The following is a 20,722-nucleotide window of genomic DNA, read 5'->3' as shown; positions in this document are numbered from 1 at the left end:
AAATTGTCCATGTTAGACCATCTCCAGGTGGGGGTGGAATCCCCAATAACTCACAAATGCACTCTCTGACAGAGGCAGTGTCTGGTGGTCCTCTCAGGAGACCAAAGAGCAGATTAGTTAAGGAACATTCTGCTCATTTCTTTTAATTCTTCGTGCCCTAAATGTCCTGCTGCAAACCTGGGGAAGCCATAAACAGGAGGGAGAAAGTTTTGATTCACATTCAACTAGACCTTTTAGAACGTGAAAAATAAGTCACATTTACCACAGTTAAATGTGTTTCAAGAACTTAAAAATTTGTCAGAGGATCTCTTGAAAATTCCTAGGTAGCTGGAGATTGGCTGGAGTTAACAAGGAGTGGGAAAGGGGGTGGCAGGGGCCGTGTTTGCAGGAGGAAATGGGAGGGGGAAAACCTTGGAGTTCAGACCCACCCATACACCTGCTGTATAGGAATTATGCAGACCTTGAAGAGAGCCACTTTCTTCTGTAGTTGTGTTTCTTTCTCAAATATCTCAAAATTTTGTCAAATATCTGTTGTCAGGCTCCTAAGTGGCTCAGTCAGTTAAGCATCCGACTTCAGCTCAGGTCCTGATATCCCATTTGTGGGTTTGAACCCCATGTCAGGCTCTGTGGCTGACAGCTCGGAGCCTGGAGCCTGCTTTGGATTCTGTGTCTCCATCTCTCTCTGACCCCCACCCCCCCCACTCACAATCTGTTTCTCTTTCAAAACTAAATACATGTTAAAATTATTTTTAAAAATCGTTGTCAACATTATTTGAATGTTGTTTATCTTGTTTCTCATATAGTAGGGATAATTTGTCTCTCACTCTCTCTCTCTCTCTCTCTATATATATATACATACACATATATGTATACACACACATATATATATACATACATACACATATATTTACACATAGTTATATTTACTTATGTAATATTTATTTATTTGGTCCAGTATATATAGTAAAAGTACACTCTGAGTTTCCTTCCAATATATGGCAAACAATGAGGATCTAAATTCATAAGGTATGTGCTTTTTAATGAAAGTTCTAAGATAGTTAAAGGGTAATGAGAAACCTACAGAATACAGTACCCTCAACCATCGATTGAACATGACTTTTATTGCATTCATCTATCCAGGCTAAAATAAATCTCCATTTTTCTCAAACATGCTGTTTATTTTCAGGAGCAGATTGTTCTGTCTGTCTGACGTGTGTGTGTGTGTGTGTGTGTGTGTGTGTGTGTGTGTGTGTGTGCGCGCGCGCATTTGTGTTTTGCTGCTGTTAAATTTTTATGGTTTATAGAGTTGAACACTGCTTTGGGAGAGTTTCTTCTATAGAATTCAGGGAATAGATATAGAACTAGTTGACTGTCATTTCCAAATTAGTTATAGAGAGAACACAATAATTTTTACATAAAAGAAATTAAAATCTGCTTCTATGCTAGATATGAACATATGTGGTTCACAAGGAGGTCCAAACAATACTAACGAAGGAGACGTGCTTATTCTCTGTAGCTTATTTGTTCTCCTTCCCCCTGTTGCTGTTTGTCAACTAACCCAGGAATTTTCCTGAAAGGATTATGAAACAGATACATAGATGTGCAGGGAAATGTTAGGCCCCTAGAGCAGAAGACTAATGGGCTGAAAAATGGAAATCAGTACTGGAGAAGGAGAGTTGGGTTGTTGGGAGGCACACGAGAGAAAACAAGGCAGGGGAGGACGCTTTCTGTGGTTGTTGTTCAGCAAGATAACACGGAGACAGTGCTGTCCCCAAAATCGAGATAATAAACCCATACCTTTTCCAGTGCTCACTGTCTGTTCCCTGAGTTTGCTAAAGAAAAAAATAATAAGAAGAAAAAGATGAATCCATAAAACCTCATTCCTTATTCCATCTCCTTACTCTCAGTGACCTTAAGGCATTTTACTTTTTTTTATTCTCTGTGTTTCTTTATCTAGTAAGTGGGAAGGCGTTAGTTCTGAGCAGACCGACCAAGTGCTTAGAAACCTATAACTGACATAATGTATGCAGGAATTGGCAAGTTAAAAATCGTTGTGTATAGCGTTGTCCCTTCCATTTTCACTCGCCCCATACCCTTCCTCCGCCAGCCCCCCTGGCCCCGGAGCCTTGTTTCAGACCCGTCAGAGAGCGTCCGCTGAGGCCAGACCAGGTGGCACACATACAGCGAAGCGAGCTTGAATGTGTAAGATGTGCTGGGGTAGAACACCCGCGAATCAAACTCAGAAGAAAATGGAGAGAACCAGTGAGAGTTGTCCTTTGCATATGAGTTTTCACAACAGTAACAAGTATAAAAAACACACAAACAAACAAAAACCCTCAAAGGCTTGTTTGCTTTAGATTTGAGAACATACGGCCTATTGACTAATTCCGTGCAGAATCCCATGGTCTTAATTTCCCCTTGAACGGCCATTTTATAAACCAAGCAGCACATTTTAATCGCCCATGGTCTCCTAGCTGCATCCACGTACCTGGCCCGCCAAGCCAGCGTAACCCCTCTCCTCTACGAGACAGGTGGGAGTCAGATCTGGAATCAGAGCTTACATCCAGATAATAAATAAGTGCATAGACCTTATTTGCATCCTTTATGAACGGGGGGTGGTATTTTTCACTCACTAGTCAATGTATTAGTGTGTGAGTTCCTTTTATAATGAAGTGGTAAACTTCTTAGCTGAGATTACACAATATTGGAATAATTATTAAGGAGTGCATTGTAATAAAAAGTGTCTTTTACCAGGTTTGAAATAAACTATTTTTAACTGACTCATATTAAAAATATAGATCCACCAAATATTCCTAATCAGGCCCAGAGACAAATAATTATGAAAATACATAGCAATTATGTGAAGTCTAGTTAACTATATTCCCCAATCTAGTCTTAAATTTTTCTAAGAAGAAGGCATTTCAGCGCTAGGGTCAGGTTAGCACCAGGTTCCTTTCTTCAAGGGGAGTGTGTAGAAAGACATGGCATTGAAAACAGAAGAAAGTATAACGCAAAGAAAGCATTTATATTGTGTATAAAGCATCTTTGTTTGATATTTTGACGATGGGTTTTTCCCCTGTGCTCTATTCTGACAGTCACTATTTCAGATGCTTCAGATCTGCATTTCTATCACCCTCTTGACACCCCAAGACTCAAAATGTCCTAATTGGTCAAGTTAAGGAAGAACCCAAAGATGAAATGTTTCAGATATTAAGATATCAGTTACAAAGCCCGTTTTTTTTTTAAAAAAAAGAATACGTAATTAAAACAGCTTTGATAAATAGTTTTTACCTTCTCAAGACTACTCTTTTGGTAGAGACTTATTTTAATCTCCATGTTGACAAGAATTCTGATGCCCTATTCAGACTCAGACCCCATCAGACGTTCTTGACACAGTCTTTGTTTACTTTCTGTGGCTCTCTGTTTCGGTTTACTGACGTGAAAATGAAATGACCGGTAGATCCCTGTTTCAGTGTTGACTGAGTTAGTACACGTAAGGTGCTGAGAAGCATGTCAGTATACAGTTACAGACACGGTGAGTAGCATCTGTTAGTAGTGATGCCCTCTTGTCACTTTGGGACAATAAAACCTACATCTGTGCAAAGATCATTTTATAAATGGGACTCAATCTTCACATTAGTTTTGACCATTCAAACCGTTTCAGCTCACAATTTCTTCGCACCCAAAACTCCTGTGACACCAAGTTAGACATGATTTTCAGTAGGCATACAGTTACGTCTAATAAGCTCCAAGACATTATGAGTAAGGATTATGAGTAGCTTATTCTGTGAATGTTCTGCAAAATGAGCAAACATTTCTAACAAATTTTAACTTGATAAACTAGCGATGTCTTCCAATATGAGTAGTACATGATGCCCAATGTCACATGATCACAACTAAGCCAATGGTTCTTGAAACTCGCTTTGATATAAAGTGCTTTGGATTTCAAGCATGTTTCTGAAATGCATTATGCTCGCAAACCAAGGTTTTACTGTAAGTGGTTTCAGATAGGTGTCCACATAAATAGCTACTCAGGATAAGGGGGAAATGTTGCATATTTGGTAAATAATGGATTTTATTTAGCATCTATTTAGTTAGAGTGATTTTTCCTCCCTTGTCCTCTGAAGAAACCATTTAAGAAGTTGAGGCAGCTAATAATATACCCAGTTGCCGGATATATTGCCAAATTTTGAAGTTTATTGTTTCGGTGTTTGTTTTTCGATGTCAGGCATTTTGAAAATCGTTTTTAGTTCAGGGCAAAAGACAGAAAGCTGGTTTTGTGAACTAGGGAGGGGTTTGCTGAAAGCACATGGCCACGTTTATGAAGGCAGTGCTTTGTGTTTGTAGCCTCCCTCCCCACCTGATGCAGGGGATGGTGTGCAGCTGATTTTGTCCAGCACATGGCTGGATGCTCTTGGGTCGATGTTTGCCGATTTGAGTTCTTCTCTTTTAGAAACTCCCATATCCTTTGCTGTGGGTGCCTGTCCACTCTGCAGGGTATGCATAGCAGTGTACCCTCGATGCCCCGGTGGGAGGGAAGGGATCTTGTTCCAAACAAAGATTATGCATTTTTGTGATGGATAGAAAAATGCATGAATTTTCCCAGGAACAACAAAATTCCTTTTTAGGGATTCCCTCCTCAATTTTGGACCCATGTTTACTAGCCAGAGGGGAGAAGAGAGGCCTTGTTAAAATTTTCCATGTCTTGGGGCGCCTGGGTGGCGCAGTCGGTTAAGCGTCCGACTTCAGCCAGGTCACGATCTCGCGGTCCGTGAGTTCGAGCCCCGCGTCGGGCTCTGGGCTGATGGCTCAGAGCCTGGAGCCTGTTTCCGATTCTGTGTCTCCCTCTCTCTCTGCCCCTCCCCCATTCATGCTCTGTCTCTCTCTGTCCCAAAAATAAATAAAAAACGTTGAAAAAAAATTAAAAAAAAAAAAATTTTCCATGTCTTAAGTCAAGACGTTATGGGTTTTGACAATATTGTTCTCTGGTCCACTGTTAACAACCATTCTCTGTGGATCAAGTGGTAATCCATTTCTTCTAGTGCAAACCAGGGTTGGGGAGGGGGGTCCCGGTAGACACAGAGGTGACCACTTTAATATCTTCAATTATTAGACTACCATACTTTGTGTTTTTTCCACAAATGATAAGCAATTTTGAACTCAGGCTTGTAATAGATTATCTATTTCATCATAAAGACATACGTGGTAAATACCATTAATGGTATCCAAAGCTTAATAAGTACTTAATAAATATATTTCTTTTATGTTTGGGAAGCAAAATGTATATGAGCTTTCCCTTTTTCCTTACAGCATATTTGGTGTGTAGGTTAAAGAAAGGCAAGGGGCGCCTGGGTGGCTCAGTCAGTTAAGTGTCCTGCTTCGGCTCAGGTCATGATCTCGCGGTCTGTGGGTTCGAGCCCCGCGTCGGGCTCTGTGCTGACAGCTCAGAACCTGGAGCCTGTTTCAGATTCTGTGTCTCCCTCTTTCTCTGACTCTCCCCTGTTCATGCACTCTCTCTCTCTCTCTGTCTCAAAAATAAATAAATGTTAAAAAAAATTAAAAAAAAAAAAGAAAGGCAGAAGTAGCATAAAAGGTGAAAACATATATAAATATCAGTTAAATAAACTTTCTGTGTGTGTTTAAAATTTTAATGAGTTCTTTAAGAATTTCCAGATCTATAACGGCCCTTGGACTGTAACTTCTCAAATCATTTCTTATTGGTATATGTGCCTTAACTCTTTAATATTTCAGAGAACCATGCTGTTAAGTTCTATGTTTTTTTAATGTTTTCTTTTCTTTAGAATATTTATTTTGTTCATTAAAAAATTGTGTTTTCTGAGTAGTAAACCAAATATATTATATATAAAGGTCACTGCTTTGGCTTCCATTATAATATCTAACTTCGTTATAAGCCAGGCTGACTTTACTCTTTTCAGTTGTTTGCAAAATAATAATAATAATAATAATAATAATAATAATAATAATTCAGTCAACAACCGTCATTAAATCAGGATGTGTGTTCTTTCTGGTTAGTGTTCTAGTTCATTCTTATGACCGACTTGCCTTTCCTTCACTGTATCTGCTGTACCGAATTCTAATACCCTCTTCCTGCTTTGTGTCTGTTTGTAGCTTCTAGGTTGCCTCAGGTTAGAAAATCAGAAAAATGAACTTGGGAGAGTTGCGTGATACACAGGGTTAATGAAACCAGAGAAGAGGTCTGAAATAAAGAATGCTCTAGGCTTTCAGTAGGTATTTCCTTTTATTTATTTACCTATTTTTACTTTATTGCCACTTTATTATTTATTTTTTTAATTTAACTTCCAATTAGTTAACATGCAGTGTCTTAGTAAATTCCGGTGTAGAATATCGTGATTCAACACTTCCCTCCATCATCCCTTGCTCACCATGGCAAGTGTGCTCATGAATCCCCATCACCTGTTTCACACATCCCCCCACTTCCTCTCTGGTGAACATTAGTGAGGAGTCCATTTCTTGGTTTCTCTCTCTCTCTCTCTCTCTCTCTCTCTCTCTCTCTCTCTTGTTTTTCCCTTTGCTCATTTTTTCCTTAAATTCCTCATGAGTGAAATCATGTTATTTGTCTTTCTCTGACTTATTTCTCTTATCATACTCTCCAGCTCCATCCATGTTCTTGCAAATGGCAGGATTTCAACAATCTTTCTTGACCACCTACCTCGGTATCTGTCCTCTGTAGCTTCTGTACAGTTCGGGAAACATGGCAGATACTCACAATACTGACCAGCCCCAGCGGTGCCAGGACACTGAACTTAATCTAGGTCGTGTGGTGAAGCTTCCCTACAGAAGGAACATTTTAGCTGAGATCAAACAAATAAATAAAATTAGCTAGAAGAAGAACAGTGGGGAAAGCAAATTGCAGGCAGATGGCATCATAGATAAAGGCTTCACAGTATGTAGCAATCTGTTAAGAAGGTGGGTGCGGCTGGGCCATGGGGGGCCAAGAGACATATGGTGTGAGACAGAGCTGGAGAAATAGGAAAGAAGTGACATGAATTACTCAAGAATTTATAGTCCATGGTAAAGATTTTATATTTAATACTAAAATCATCAAGGAATCTTAAAGAGTTCTCAAAAGGCATATAAATTTTAAAAAGGAGAGGGTCAGGGGCACCTGTGTGGCTCAGTTGGTTAAGCAACAGACTCTTGATTACAGCTCAGCTCATGATCTCACAGTTTGTGAGTTCAAGCCCCATGTCAGGCTCCTACCTGACCGCATTAGCGCAGAGCCTACTTTGGATTCTCTATCTCCCTCCCTCTCTCTGCCCCTCCCCTGCTCTCTCTCTCTGTCAAAATAAATAGACTTTTATTTATTTATTTATTTATTTATTTATTTAAATTTTTTTTAACGTTTATTTATTTATTTTTTTAAAATTTTTTTTTTTAACGTTTATTTATTTTTGAGACAGAGACAGAGCATGAACAGGGGAGGGGCAGAGAGAGAGGGAGACACAGAATCTTAAACAGGCTCCAGGCTCTGAGCTATCAGCACAGAGCCCGACGCGGGGCTCAAACTCACGGACCGCGAGATCACAACCTGAGCCGAAGTTGGCCGCTTAACCGACTGAGCCACCCAGGCGCCCCAATAGACTTTTTTTTTTAAAAGGAGAGGGGCAGCAAATAAATACATATATTGTTTCTCCCTGGTCCCTCTCCTAGATCCAGTGCTTGTATTGAGGGTAGTTTTAACTGTTCACATCAATTTTGTCCTAATAAAAATCAGATGTGTTCTCAAGAGCCCTGTCCACAGCCACAGCATCCCAAGCAATACCAATTGATTGCAGTGGTTAACAGAAAGAAATGTGTTTTCTGTCTTTGACCTAAAAGAGTGAAACGTGACAAAATTGTGGCGCGCGTGTGTGTGTGTGTGTGTGTGTGAGAGAGAGAGAGAGAGAGAGAGAGAGAGAGAGAGAGAGAGAGAGGAGAGGAGCGATCCTTTTCACCTGTTGTTGACTCCAGAACTTTTTTCTAGAGACAGAAGTTGTCAGAGTCTGATCGTAGATAAGTAAGACAGTCCGGTACACGTTTGTCAGGTGCACCTGTGTGTGTGTGTGTGTGTGTAAAATCGCACACTACACTGTCTTTATTAGTTTATTTCTTACTCCATTTTTAAGAAAGGAGAAATAAAATAAGAAAGGAGAAATAAAACTTGATGAGTAAAGCTTACAGCATCAGTGTTTCGGTTATAAGGTGTAATGAAGGCTATTAAAAAAAGCACAATAGATACTAGTTCAATATAAATAAATGTATAAAAATATTTTCATGTGAGTTGTCTTGAAAGATACTCCCATCTTACACTGAATTCCTTTGAAATCGTCTCTGAGATAATATGTGCAAATGTTTACTGGAATGCTCTTGGAATACGCACCTGTAAGGAAGTGAGGCAGGCAGAGCAGGGCAGAAGGGATGCTCACCAGCAATGCGGATGCGACCTTAATGAGGCTGCTAGGTTTAGAAAAGCAAAAACGAAACAAACAAACAGGATGTCTAGTTGAATTAGCATTTTAGATACACAATTCAGAATGTTTAGTGTGAGTAATTCCCAAATACTCCATGGGGCATACTTACATTAGAAGTTATTGGGGCGCCTGGGTGGCTCAACTGGTTAAGTGTCTGACTCTTGATTTTGGCTCAGGTCATGATCTCACAGTTCATGGGATCTGGCCCCATGTCGGGCTCTGTACTGACAGCCTGGAGCCTGCTGGGGATTCTCTCTCCCTCTCTCTCTGTCCCTGCCCCAGGCACTCTCTCAAAAATAAATAAATTAATGAAATATAATAACATAATAAAATAAAAAAAAGTTCTTTGTTGTTTACCTGAAATTCAAATTCACCTGGGAATGCTGTGTTTTATCTGGGAGCCCTACCCTGAGTCCTCAGCCACTCCTACTGGACGCCCATCAGATTTGTCCCAAATCCAGACGAAAGGGGTATGCATTTGTTTGTATTCCTACATTAGCAGGTCGTGGGCCAATGGCCAACCTCCTGAAACCTTGGGCAGATTAGTTCCTCTTAGGTGCCCCAGGACACTTCTTAGTGAAGAGTACAGATGTGAACAGTGGACAGCTTGTACGTGCTAAGCTCATGAAATGGGTGTGTTCACATGAAGAGCGTGTTTGGGTGGTCAATCACATTATCTACCGAAGTAACCACTCTTATGTAGTGTCCACAGTTGTGGGGAGGTAATGTTTCCATCTTGGCTTTGTTTGCTTGTTTTGCGGTTTCGAGTTTATTCTTTAAATAGTCAATTTTCCAGTTTTCTGTCTGTTACAGAGAATTGAGGAATTGTAGCTACAAATGGCTATTACAGTATAGAAGGAGGAAAATTTATGCTGATTTGCTTGGCGGATTTCCTCTCTTTAGCTTTTACCAAGGCAGAAAAAAATAACTAAAATGTATGTATACATTTATATAGTTTTGGTCTATTGGATTTCTTGGTGAAAGTAAAAGACACTATAACTACTGCTTGTTTTATCATGAAAGAGAAAAGAGAAATATAAAATTCAGTATTTGTGGCACAAAAATAATTTTAAATGACCCTAGACTGTTTTTTACATAAGTGACTTAATTTGACATCCCCCTAGAAGTAAGAGAGGACAAGTCTGAAAAAGATACAAAGAGTAGCATACTTAAGAAAAACAAAACGAAAACAACAGGTGATAACCATGGGCTGCACTGGACCATCCGTAAAGTGAACACCCAGGTTTGATGAGATATTATAGCAACAAATCTCTAATTTTATAAAAATACTAGTTTTTGTAAAACCTTATTTATTCTTATATGGCTATTAAATTTAAAAGATGGAACTTTCTACAATTTTCTATTTAGTCAAATATTAGATTAAGGAAAGCACATTGCACAAGCTCAACAAAGGTGGCTTTTGCTGTTTCTTATATTGTCATTACAGTCATGTGGAAAAACTACTACTTTAAACACTCTGTAATCTCTGACTGTGTCTTATCAAGTTAAAGTATCTGAAAGCAGCTGTGTTTTGATACTGAACATAAAAGAATGGCCCTAAAGCAGGAAAAGCGAATTCAAAGTCAGCATCCTCCAGGCCCACCAGATCGATGATACAGAAGACCATGGGATTATGGTGAAGACCCAATGTGAAGATATTCTAATTTAATTATAAAAATAAGAATCTACTTCAAGAGTTGCCAAACTTGAGTCAAGACAAGCGGGAGACCATTGAAGACCTGTATTCATTACCAGTTTCGAGATGTGGCATGTAAAACGTGGTTAAAGCCATCACAAGATGTGGAGATGTCCTAGATGGCATTTCCTTGCAAGAGACAGGAACTCACTGAAGTTTGCCTTAATAAAGCAGGGGTCGACCAAGAGGATGAAAGAATTTCTTGGACTCCTAGAAAATGGAGAACGATTAGATGGGTGCCCACTCCTCCCTATTTCTGAGTCTGCATGTTTCTGGTCTCCGTCCATCTGTCCATGTCCTGTCTGAGGCTTGAGCCCTGTGTGGGGATCTTAGGAGTGAGTCCCCTTAAGTTGGTCCGTGGCTTTGGGTTGCTGTGATACCGCTTCTGGTCCCATGCTGGTGGATCCTGGTTTAAATGCCTACAATTAACACACTAGATTATCCCATCTCCTGAGTCAGATTGTTGAGAAAAAGTCCGCTCACTCTGCTTCCCTTGCATCCGGCTTCCATTCCTATCTCATCATCAGAAATGTCACCAGGGAGCAAGTTCCCGTGAAACAAACCGGACCTGCTCTAAGTCACGTGCTGCATCACCATGGTGATTAAGACATCTAAAGGCTCCATGTGCTGGAAAGATTACGACATCCGCTCATTATGTAATTCAAAACCAAAATATTTTGCAACTATAAATCACTCCCTTGCTGAAGCTAAATAGCTAATTCCTGTCTCAAAGTCCTGGATAAGACCGTGAAAGTTGGGCCTCTCTAACGTCCTGTATGTCTGTACATCTAGGGCCCTACATGTGGAAGCGTATCCCAGCCTGCTCAGAGGAGGCCCACATAGGCCAGTCACTTGTTCAGGCCTAATTTCATTCTATCTCTCAACCTCCATCAAACTTCCTAAAGAGAGGCCATCCCTGTCCTGACAGAGAACACAGATCGTAGGTGTGTCCTTCCCTAATGGTAAGGTGGGAATAGCTTCCTTGAGCAGAGAAGATCCAAGTATAAACTGAGCACCTACCCCACTCTGTTCTCTTCAGACTGAGCCTCCAACAGGCTCAGACTGCATGACTGCCTCACTAGGGCCAAAGTTACCATATACGGTCCATGCCTTTCCTAGCTGCCTTCATCCAGACCCTCTTTCTATTTCCCCGCCAACGTTTATCTACTTCTTCCCACTCTGCCTTTTCTCTCCTCCTACCTCCTGATGTTGGCAAGTTAAATTAAAGTCAGATCCCTAATTCATTCCAAGGGAACGATGGGTGGGAGTAAGGGGATACTATTAGGTAAATGTGCAACTGTGCCGTCCTACTTTTCCCCTTCCTTAGCTGGGAATCGTCAGCTCACCTAGTAACCAACGGAAATGTATACAGTTTCTCCTGGTGATCTGGTGGCAGGGTGGCCCCTGGCCTGTGTGACTCCAGTCCTGAACTTGCAAATGTTGCCTGTTGAATCAGACACTACAAAAAAATGTTGACCTGCTGTTACAGAAGCTGGAAGAGTCACAGGCCACCACCTTAGAAAATACGCAGAGAAGAAACCTCAGGCTTAGAGGGAAAATGGCTGTAAGGAGATGTGAGGCCAAACAGAGAAGACTTATGGAGTACAACAGGATCGAGAAGGAGGAAGTTAGGCAGATGGGATCTGTGTCCCTAAGTTTCCTGTGGTTCTCAATTACTCCATGCTACCGTTTAATGAAAATCCCCACTGTTTGTGGACATAGAAGGCAGACGATAAACTCTTTGATTTATAGACCATGAGCGCATGTGCAGATGCACAGAACGTGAAGTGTCTGTTGCTCTGACTGGCAGAGGCAAGATAAGTCTGGAAGGTAAGGCTATGCTCCTCCAGTGACACTAGTCAAATCCAACCAGAGGGTTTGATGTGATCTTCGAGTGGTTACTATAAATCTCTATCTCTCAGCCAGGGGGCAGTTTGACTTTCTAGGGGATATTTGGCAAAACCTGGAGGCATTCGTGATGGTCAGAAATCAGGAGGAGTGCATATTAGCATCTAGAGGCCAGAGGTGTGCTTAACATCCTGCAATGCAAACAGCCCCCTCGTAATGAAGAAGTCTCCTGGCCCCAAATGCCAATAATGCCACTGCTGGTGAGCCATGCTCTAAATTGTCTCTACTTCCTTAACCGGTAATGTGTGTGACGTGACGCGTGTAATCGACAGTAAACAGTATTTTACTGGACGTTTACCAGGTGTCCTTCTGAGAACGTCACATGCACTAGCTCAGTGTGTGCTCGCGACGGTATAAATTAGGTCACACTGTCATGATCACGTTACAGACGTGCAGATTGAGACACAGAAGAGGCAACATGCTGAGGAGGACATAGCTAGCCCGTGATGGACCTGTGGGTCGTGCCAGGCAGCCTGGCTCCGGAATCCTGCTCTTAGCCAGTCTGGTGACAGGAGTCGCATTCTGCGTGCTGTCTCCCTTCACTTCTCTCCACGCTCTTGCAACCATAAGAGAAGTACGTCTACAAATCTGGAGCTACGGAAGAACTCATGATTCTAGGCGCTTCTCAGAAAAGAGGAGCTTTATGCAGTGTGCAGGGCCCCACCACAGGTGCGCTAGGCTTTATCTGCAAAGCTAAGTTTTGTGGGGTTTTTAGTGAAAAGATAACTCATTCGTTGGTCATTCCCAAATCTGTGTTAACTCAGATTTATGAATAATCAGATTTTTTAAAGTTTATTCATTAATTTTGAGAGAGAACGAGTGAGAGAGTGAGCAGGGGAGGGGCAGAAAGAGAGGGGGCCCCTGAATAATAAAATTAAAAAAGAAAATATAGGAGTGTTTGTGTGGTTCAGTAAGTTGAACATCTGACTCTTGACTTCAGCTCAGGTCATGATCTCACATTTCATGAGTTTGATCCCCACGTTGAGCTCTGTGCTGACAGCACAGAGCCTGCTTGGAATTCTCTCTCTCTCTCTGTCAATCTCTCTCTCTCGCTCGCTCTCTCTCTGTCCCCCTTCTCTCTCTCTCTCTCTGTGTCTCTGTCTGTCTCTCTCTCTCTCTCTCTCTCTCTCTCTCAAAATAAATAAATCAACTTAAACAAAAAGAAAATATAGCCTCTAGCTCAAATCATTAAAGCTTTAATTGCTTAGGTCAAAGGTATAAGTAGGTGTGTTTATAAGACATTTTACACTAAGAGCCTAACATGTTACTCCTTTGTACTTCATTGGAATATATGCTCACTATTTTTATTTTATAACATCCATGTGAAAGTTCAATAGTAAATGGAATTTATTTTATATACTCTAGTGTTTTAATATACACTAATGCCTAAATGATAATAGTAGCTATTTTTTGTATTATAATTTTCAGAGGCAAACTCTAGTCAGAATCCAAATATTGATTTCATGTTATTGAAAAGCTACAGTCAGAGACTTTTTAAAAAATAAATCACTTATGGTTTCATCCAATTGAAATCGTCTCATATTTTAGGTTATCATTTTTGGAATAGCATTCTGAATTTTTTAAGTAAAAACAAGAACATTATTTTTTTTTCATGCGATGCTGGTGTTCAGTGCTTCAATGATAATTCCTACAGATGTAATATTTAATAATAGACACCATTATTCAGTAGGCACTAACTGCAATGGCAGAAAGTTAACTACAGGGTACAGTAATAATGCAGCATGAGAAGCAAGGTGCTTCACATTTTATGACGTTCCACGTCCAGAGCAGAAGCCCATTAAATCCCAGGCCTACCCACGATCATATCTACGCCATTCTGTATTGGCACACTTGTGTCCCACTGGCGATATGTGAGCAGTGTCCATTTGAAAATATTTATGCACGGGGGCCCCTGGGTGGCTCATTCAGTTAACCGCACAACTCTCGATTTCGGCTCAGATCATGATCTCACCATTCATGGGTTCAAGCCCCACATCTGGTTCTGTGCTGATGGCACAGAGCCTCCTTGGGGTTTTCTGTCTTCCTCTCTCTGCCCCTTCTCTGTTATGTGTACTCTCTCTTGCGCTCTCTCTCTCTCTCTCTCTCTCTCTCTCTCTCATGCGCACACTCTTAAAAATAAATAAAAAACCTTAAAAAAATATTTCTGTGTATAATCTCTATTAGGAAAAGTGCACTGGTTTCTGCCGCTGCTGAGCATGTTAGGAAAGCCAGTGCACTCTTCTGAGATGGGCCTCCACCCTCCACCTGCCATGGCTGCTGGGATGCAGGCCAGCATCGTTCCCTGCTTATGGGCACGTGGTGCTCTCTTACTGCCTCTCTCAGCTCGCATGCCTACTCCTTTGCTTCTGTCCTCCACACGCAGGCAGAGTGGGCTCTGCAGGACTCAAGTCTGGCCCCTGCACCCCTCTCCTGTGCTGGGTCACTCAGGAGCTCATTCACTCACTCAGGACGCCCATTCCTCCAACCCCAACAGTTCAACTCTACTGGCTCACTCTTCTCCAGCAAAATGGCCTCTTTTTTGCTGTTCCTCAAATGTCTTGGGCTACTTCTTTTCTTAGGACTTTTTTTGTGAGATCAAAGTTTCTTTGTTTTTGTTGGTGTGGTTTGGCTTCTTTTACCTAATTCAAGTTAGTTAACATATAGTGTAATAATAGTTTCAGGAGTAGAACCCAGTGATTCATCACTTACGTGTAACACCCGGTGTTCATCCCAACAAGTGCCCTCCTTAATGCCCATCACCCAGTTAGTGTATCCCACACCTCTCTGCGAGCAACCCTCAGTTTTTTCTCCCTCTGCATTTAAGAGTCTCTATGGTTTGTCTCCCTCTCTGTTTTTATCTTATTTTTCCTTCCCTTCCCCTATGTTCATCTGTTGTGTTTCTTAAATTCCACATAGGAATGAAATCATATATTTCATTCTCTAACTTGGCATACCAACCCTCCAGTTCTATCCACGTAGTTACAAATGGCAAGATTTCATTCTTTTTGATTGCCGAGTAACACTCCATTGTATATGTATACCACATCTTTATCCATTCATCCATCAATGGACATTTGGTCTCTTCACACTTTGGCTATTAATGATAGTGCTGCTATAAACATTGGGGTGCATGTGCCCCTTCAAAACAGCATACCCGTGTCCTTTGGATAAATACCTAATAGTGCAGTTTCTGGATAGTAGGGTAGATCCGTTTTGAGGAACCTGCATACTCTTTTCCAGAGTGGCTGCACCAGTTTGCATTCCCACCAGCAGTATTTTGATACTAGTTCTGCCCTCTGCCAGAGCATTCTTTCTCCAGATCTCCTGGCCAAGCCCCCCGGAGGCTGCAGCTTACGTGAAGTCCCTTTGGTATCTCTCAGAGAGTAGACATTCCATGACAGGAGGCTGTTTTATGAAGAACACTTTTTTTTTTTTTTAGTTTTGTATTTTTCAGAAATAAAGTGTTATGATGGGCAACCTATTAAGTAAATAAAACATGACAGGAATGCTGTACCTGTCTTAATTTTACACCTTTTCTGCAAATAGCATTCTGTATACCCATCGCCTATTGTTTGCTAGAAACTTCTCAAGATTTCCATCTCAGCAATATGCATATTGAGTTTATGCCTTCTGATGACAGTCTATTCAATGCCTTTTATTTTCTACCTCAAGGTGGTTTACTTGCACCTGTCATTCCCTTAGGTTCCTAGAGAAATAACTTCAAAGAGCCAGATTCTTCGTACCTCCTGAACACACCTTTGCTCTTTCCCTCCTAACGGCTGCAGGAGGGCTCTTTTGCATTTACTCTACCTCACATTCCTTTTCCTCTTCCAGGGCTTTGTGGTAAAAACTTCACTTCTGCTCTGCCGTCTGCTTTTACTGTTTTTTTTTTTCTTTATTCATCCCCCAGTTGCCACTTCTACTGATTATCCCCAGCAGGATAAAGCATTTTTAGTCAAATTCCACTTAAAGGGAATGGATGGTTGGGGACAGATAACTGCACAGTGTTGGGTAGTATTTATTGGAAGGCAAATTCATTGAATTAGAAGAGAGAAACATCCTACTGAACAGAATATCTGGAATCGGGAATTTGGCAAGGTATTTGGGGTAACACTTTTATAATGTAGAACAGGAATTTGTACTTAAATTTTTGAACTCTCAGGGTTGAGTTGAGCAAAGTAAACAGAGTTTGACCAAGTAAAACAATGGGTCCAGGGTCCACTGGGTGGCTCAGTCGGTTAAGCATCCAACTCTTGATTTTGGCTCGGGTCATAATCTCAGGGTTTATGGGTTCGAGCCCCACATCAGACTCTGCACTGAAAGCACAGAAACTGCTTGGAATCCACTCTCTCTGTCTTTCTGCCCCTCACACTGTCTTTCTCTCGCTCTCAAAAAATAAATAAATTTAACAAAAAAACAATGAGTCTAGTTAAGAGAGTTCTGGCATCAGTCCTGTTTGCCCCATGTAAGGGCCCAGAAGCAGAAACAAAAGCGAAGGAAGGAATTAGAAGTGGAGTAGCACTTATAGTTGTTGACTTTATACTGGGGAGACATGGAGAAGAGTTTGGGAGACATCTGTGTGCTGAACAAAGTCTGCTTTATGAAAAGGTTGGGGTTGGACTTCAGTTGTGAATGTGTGTGTGTATGTGTGTGTGTGTGTGTGTGTGTGTACTGACACAGAGGTACACTCATGTGTACATTGTGTTTGAGTATGTACATACATCCACGTGAAAGTACATGCATGCATAGTGTATGTATGTGTATGTGTACCCCCGGAGTAGCACATGTGTGCATATTCTGTGTGTACATACACCCACACGGAAATACATGCATGCATGTTATATGTCTGTGTACATGTGCCCACACAGTAGTACACGTGTGCATATTATGTGTGTACATACACCCACGTGAAGCACACGTTTGAGTATGTACATGTACCCACGTGGATGCACGTGCATGCATATTATATGTATGTGTACATGCACCCACACAGAAGCACATACACGTGTGTGTATTATATGTGTGTTATATATGTCTAGAGTTCTAGATCCAGGTAAAGTGCCTTGATACATGTAGGGTTTCCAGTAATAGGTTCCAGTAATACTTACATTGTAGACTTCTGCATCTGAGTGCATTAGAGACTGGGTACCCTGGGACCCAGAAGGAACTCATCTTGGACAAACAGGTAACCAACCATGACACTTACTTTCCTTCTTTGCTTACCAGCCTCCCTCTGTTCTGAGCTCCTGTCTCCTTTACCAGCCATGTGCCTTCATCCCCAAACCTACTCTTGTGCTTACCTCCTGAGAGCTTTTCTTCATGCGCTTCCATCATGCTCCCAGGTCACTATTAAAGGTGAATAAACAAAGGTTTGGGCCCCGAAGAGTCGAATGGCCAGTGTGGTGTACCCCCCTACTATCGCTCACTGAAGTGCAAGTGGAAAACCAACCTCAGATTTTGCCCCACATTGCTACAAGCCAATGGAGCCAACTCCCTTATTGCCGTTAGCTGAAGTAGAAGTCAGAGAGCAAGACAAATAATTGAGTCAAAGTAATGAGGGTAAACTGAGGATATGACCATGATGGACTCAATATTGGTCTCTCTGGTGAGTCTTATCCATTCAGCTAAGCTTCTGGTGTGACTGCTGTGTGACAGGCATGCTCTCAGATGCTGGGAATCCAGAAGTGAATAAGACACAGTTCTTGTAATCAACACACCTACTGTCTAGTGTTGTATGAAGAGTATTAGTAGTTATCCAGAAATGCTCTGGCCATTATGGCAGCAACAGCCAGCACTTACCAGGTATTATTATTCCAGACACAGTACAGGAGACAGACCTGTAGCTATGATATGATTTCCAGTGTATAAATCTGGACACCACGGGTAGAGATTTTAAGTAGCCTTCCCAGGATCACATTATTAGTGAATGATAGGGCTGTGAGTCAAAGCCAGCAGTCTGATGCTAGATCTTAAAGGCTCAATACTTTCCAAAATATGATCTACAGCTTGGTCTTCTTATTGGCTTTTAAAAGATCAGTGATACTACAGTTGCCCCTTGTATCTCTTTCAGTTTTGATTGTGTGACTAAAATGATTCTGCACGTACAGTGGAAACTGGTGTTTCAAATCTGCCAGAAGAGAAAGCCTAGTTCATCAGTTTGTAAGCGTAATGGGCCCTGTATGTATTGGAATACAGGCATGCCTGTGGTTAAATGTTCTATTGTTAATGCCCCACTACCCATGCAGACAGCATGGATCAACCTGGATCGTGCACTGTATGATGAAACCAGGAGCTTTTCCTTTGAGTAACTTCCAGAGTTTTCCATAGTGCACACACACCCACACACACACACGTGCTCTTGGACCCTGTATACCATTTCTCTGTAAGTTCTACCACGTGTGTGTAGAGCAGCACTACTCTGGCTCTTTCTGTAATTGAAGCCTGCAGAGCCCAGCAAATCAGACCCTCGCTTCTACAACGCCAGCTCTGCCAGAGTCATTATTTTCTCTCTTTGGCTCACAGTGGGGCTGTCACTTCTGAAAGTCTCTGTTGCCTTTGCATTTCTAATAGAATCCTCACTAAAATTTACATTTTAGGGGCGCCTGGGTGGCGCAGTCGGTTAAGCGTCCGACTTCAGCCAGGTCACGATCTCACGGTCCGTGAGTTCGAGCCCCGCGTCAGGCTCTGGGCTGATGGCTCGGAGCCTGGAGCCTGCTTCCGATTCTGTGTCTCCCTCTCTCTGCCCCTCCCCCGTTCATGCTCTGTCTCTCTCTGTCCCAAAAATAAATTTAAAACGTTGAAAAAAATAAATAAATAAATAAAATTTACATTTTAGCCTCACTTGCAGGAGCCTACCTTCAGGGTTTGAAGTCAAGGTAATCATATTATTGTATCTTCAGGAGGCTTCCTGCTTCCGTTTTCCTCAGAAATTTTGTAGATGGTGAGTTTCTTCAAAAAGTGAACAGACCATGTGGAAATAGATAAAGCAGGACTCTGAGTAATTTATTCCAAAAGAAAGGTGTTTCTGTGCAATTATTTACATAAATGCTAGCATTTCAAAAGCTTTTATAATACATACAAGAATTATTAAATGCATCGAATATTCCCAGCTAAGTATTTTCTTTGAACACATGATTGCCTTTGAACGCTAGCTCCCAGAGCTGCACAGTCAAGCAAAGCCTAAAAGAGATAAATGAAAAGTCATGGCCAAATTCAAAGCCATGATCATTCTGCATCCCGACTTGCTTTGTTAAGAAAGGTAAGTCAGGGAGCTGTGATGTGCTTTAAGCAATCAAATGGAAAGACGAGACCAATTTTCCCCTCAGGATTGCTCACATATAGGCAAACATACCTGGATATGCAGGTAGAGATCTCTTCTTCACACCCATTCCTTCCCAGGCTTTCAGAGGCAGCACACTTGACGCCCTTATTATTAACCCATCCCTCTTCTCTTCCCTGCTCAACAGTGGAGATTGTGTCTACGTTCTATTTTGATAGATGCCTTTATGCGGGATGGTTATAGTTGTGGGATTCCCACAGGCGTGTGTGAAACTGGGTAGGAGATGGGCGATGGTTTCAGGAAGACTAAAAAAGCAGTCGAACATGTTGTAAGTGGTGGTAGCCATAAATACTATCAGAGTATTTCGAGTGTGAGGCTGCTAATGTCCCCAGCGGGGGCCAGCTACTCCTGAAATCGGGTACTTCGCCAGGATTACTCTGTTCCGTATCACGTGTTCCTTGGGAGAGAGCTTCCACCTCTAGTCGTTCATATCCAACACAATGATTTTGTGTGAAATCTGTCATGTTGGTCCTTCCAGGGACCTTGGTTAGGAAAAAAGCAGAAGTCATTCTGGCTACATGAAACAGAAGGGGCTTGTTGAGTGATATAAATAGCTCACATATTGGAAGGGTAGAAGAGGCCGACTCAGTTTTGACCTTTCAGAAGCAAGTTACAAAATTACAACATAACAGGACTGCCATAGGAACTTCCGCCTTGATGATTCCACAGTTGCTAACTGCACAAGCGCACATTTCTGCTGTGATCCAGACCTTCAGACACACGTGCCCGTCACCTGCTTTTCCTCTTCTAATCCCTTCTGAACAATGTCTCGTGCAAGAAGCGTCTTGTCAGAGTAGCCTCACCACGCTCAGAATCCGAGCTCCAACTCAGTCTTTTAAGTACGGTTTTTAGCTTCTCAGCGTATGCATTTCAGGAACATGCGAGAGAAGGCAGCTGGAATAAGGACCAGTTGAGCTTAGCCGCAGCGTCAGCTCCAGCTGTCACTGGCTGGCCTCTGTCTCTTCTACGTGATGTAAGTAGAGTCCAGGTGACATGCAACAGTGTGTTAGCCTTTGTGGAAATAACAGACTTCCTTTTCAAAACCACCTGGACTGTGATATTCATTAGGCAAATTATTAATGTGGAATGCATAACCTTTGTTGTTACATCCGTGATACCAGCACATACTTTAAAGAAATGGTATGGGGCGCCTGGGTGGCTCAGTTGGTTGGGCGTTCGACTTCAGCTCAGGTCACGATCTCACGGTCCACGAGTTCGAGCCCCACGTCGGGCTCTGGGCTGATGGCTCAGAGCCTGGAGCCTGCTTCTTATTCTGTGTCTCCCTCT

The 20,722-nt window shown here is 41.8% G+C and overlaps 1 protein-coding gene across 16 annotated transcripts in view; it reads left to right on the top strand.

Annotated features, from left to right (window-relative positions):
* Positions 1-20,722, top strand: part of PCDH15 (protocadherin related 15) — a 1,242,339-nt gene that overhangs the window by 647,278 nt on the left and 574,339 nt on the right. The window contains exon 1 of one of the 16 annotated variants that reach the window (XM_058696338.1): positions 18,157-18,255. The exons of the other annotated variants lie outside the window; for them this stretch is intronic. Within the exon in view, the coding sequence (XP_058552321.1) occupies positions 18,186-18,255 (70 nt within the window). The 5' untranslated portion in view covers positions 18,157-18,185. Of the gene's footprint in view, positions 1-18,156; positions 18,256-20,722 lie in introns of those variants that run through there. 16 annotated transcript variants of the gene reach the window in all.

The sequence above is a fragment of the Neofelis nebulosa genome, chromosome 13, assembly GCF_028018385.1.
Source record: "Neofelis nebulosa isolate mNeoNeb1 chromosome 13, mNeoNeb1.pri, whole genome shotgun sequence".
In the NCBI taxonomy this organism is placed as follows: domain Eukaryota; kingdom Metazoa; phylum Chordata; class Mammalia; order Carnivora; family Felidae; genus Neofelis; species Neofelis nebulosa.
Note: the sequence above shows the minus strand (reverse complement) of the source record. Positions and strands in the feature narration are given on the sequence as shown.